We start from the raw sequence: 1,401 nt of genomic DNA on the forward strand, positions 1-1,401 counted from the left end.
TCTCTTCGTTTGGAAGAAGGAAGCAAACGGGGACTAGGGACAGGGAGAGAGAAGGAGTGTTTCGATTTTTTTTTTTTTTTAAGAAATCAAACAAAACTAAAACGTTTCTTCATCTGATATGTCAAAACATGGTTCACAGTAAAATTCACAAACCAATTTACATAAGTTTACAATTTAAGAAAAAACAAGACACACAACTTACTATAAATAAAAGAAATGCGTTTGCGACCCGCACAGCTCTCTCCCACCTCCCCTTTTTTTAAGGAACAAACCCCTAAGGTTAAAAAGTTGTGAATGCTACAGATTGTGGATAGAAACCAAGCGAGGCTCAGTAAGGTGGAAGAACAAAACACTTAAACCACAACGATAAGATTAACAACCGAGTTTAAAAACAAAAGCCCGCTGGTTGGTTTTTTTTTTTTTAATATTGCAACGCTAGAAATCAAACTGGAAGATGAAAGATATTGTAAAAACTTTTAAGCGAATAAAACAGTGCCCAACCTAGCAGAAACCAGGAAAGAAGTTGCTGTGGTTTAAAAACTTCACAGCGGCTTCTAGGAGGCAAGAGTTGTGCTCTATTAAAATAACAGCTTGCTCAAATATTTTTTGTACAAAAAAAAAATGACACAACTAACGGATTTCCTTTTCAAAATTTCTCCAAAGTTAATATTTAAGTCTGCTAAGCGGAGCAACACTGCCGTACATCCCAGTGTAGTCAGGAGCGGTGGTGGGGTTAGGGATTAAGACGGGGAGCCGCCCGAGCAGCCAAGTTTATATGTGAGTTAGTGGTACGGTACCATTCACGCCAGTCCCGGCACTCTGGTAGTGCTGGTGGACGCTGTGTAACCTGCTGCCCTGCAGGGCGGAAGGGTCTGTGGCATCCCCCCCGGGGGGCAGGTACATGCTGATCATATCCCGCAGGTCTCCCAGGCAGGCCCTCTGCGAGTGGGAAGCGATGGCCGGAGGCGGTGAGCTGGGCTCGGATTTCACCACCGAGCCCATGGAGCCCAGGCTCATGGCCGTGGAGGGCTGCTGGCCGTAGGCAGCGGGGGACATGCTGTAGGTGGAGGCGGCGTTCATGTAGGTCTGGGCCGTGGACATCATGGGGCTGTACTGCAGACCCGTCATGTCGTAGCGGTGCATCTGCTGCAGCTGGGGGCTGTTCATGCCCGGGTGCTGGCTGTAGCCCAGCTGGTCTTGCATCAGCGAGTAAGCCCCGTTGGTCCAGCCGTTCATGTGGGCATAAGTGTCAATCCTCTGCCCCACCCCGACGGGGCTGCTTACCGCGTTGCCCCCTCCCGGGGCCAGCAGATTGCCGGGCAGCGAGTATTTGTCCTTCTTCAGCAAGGTCTTGGTCTTCCTTCGGGGCCGGTATTTGTAATCCGGATACTCCTTCATGTG

The 1,401-nt window shown here is 49.0% G+C and overlaps 1 protein-coding gene across 1 annotated transcript; it reads right to left on the reverse strand.

Annotated features, from left to right (window-relative positions):
- Positions 1-349: 349 nt before the first annotated feature.
- Positions 350-1,398, reverse strand: LOC104465965 (transcription factor SOX-3-like; the record flags this gene model as incomplete). Its single annotated transcript, XM_010079224.1, has 1 exon — positions 350-1,398. A coding segment is annotated over one exon (627 nt), but the record flags the coding sequence as incomplete, so codon positions are not given.
- Positions 1,399-1,401: the final 3 nt, after the last annotated feature.

This window comes from Pterocles gutturalis, unplaced genomic scaffold, assembly GCF_000699245.1.
Source record: "Pterocles gutturalis isolate BGI_N339 unplaced genomic scaffold, ASM69924v1 scaffold44163, whole genome shotgun sequence".
Taxonomy (NCBI): Eukaryota; Metazoa; Chordata; class Aves; order Pterocliformes; family Pteroclidae; genus Pterocles; species Pterocles gutturalis.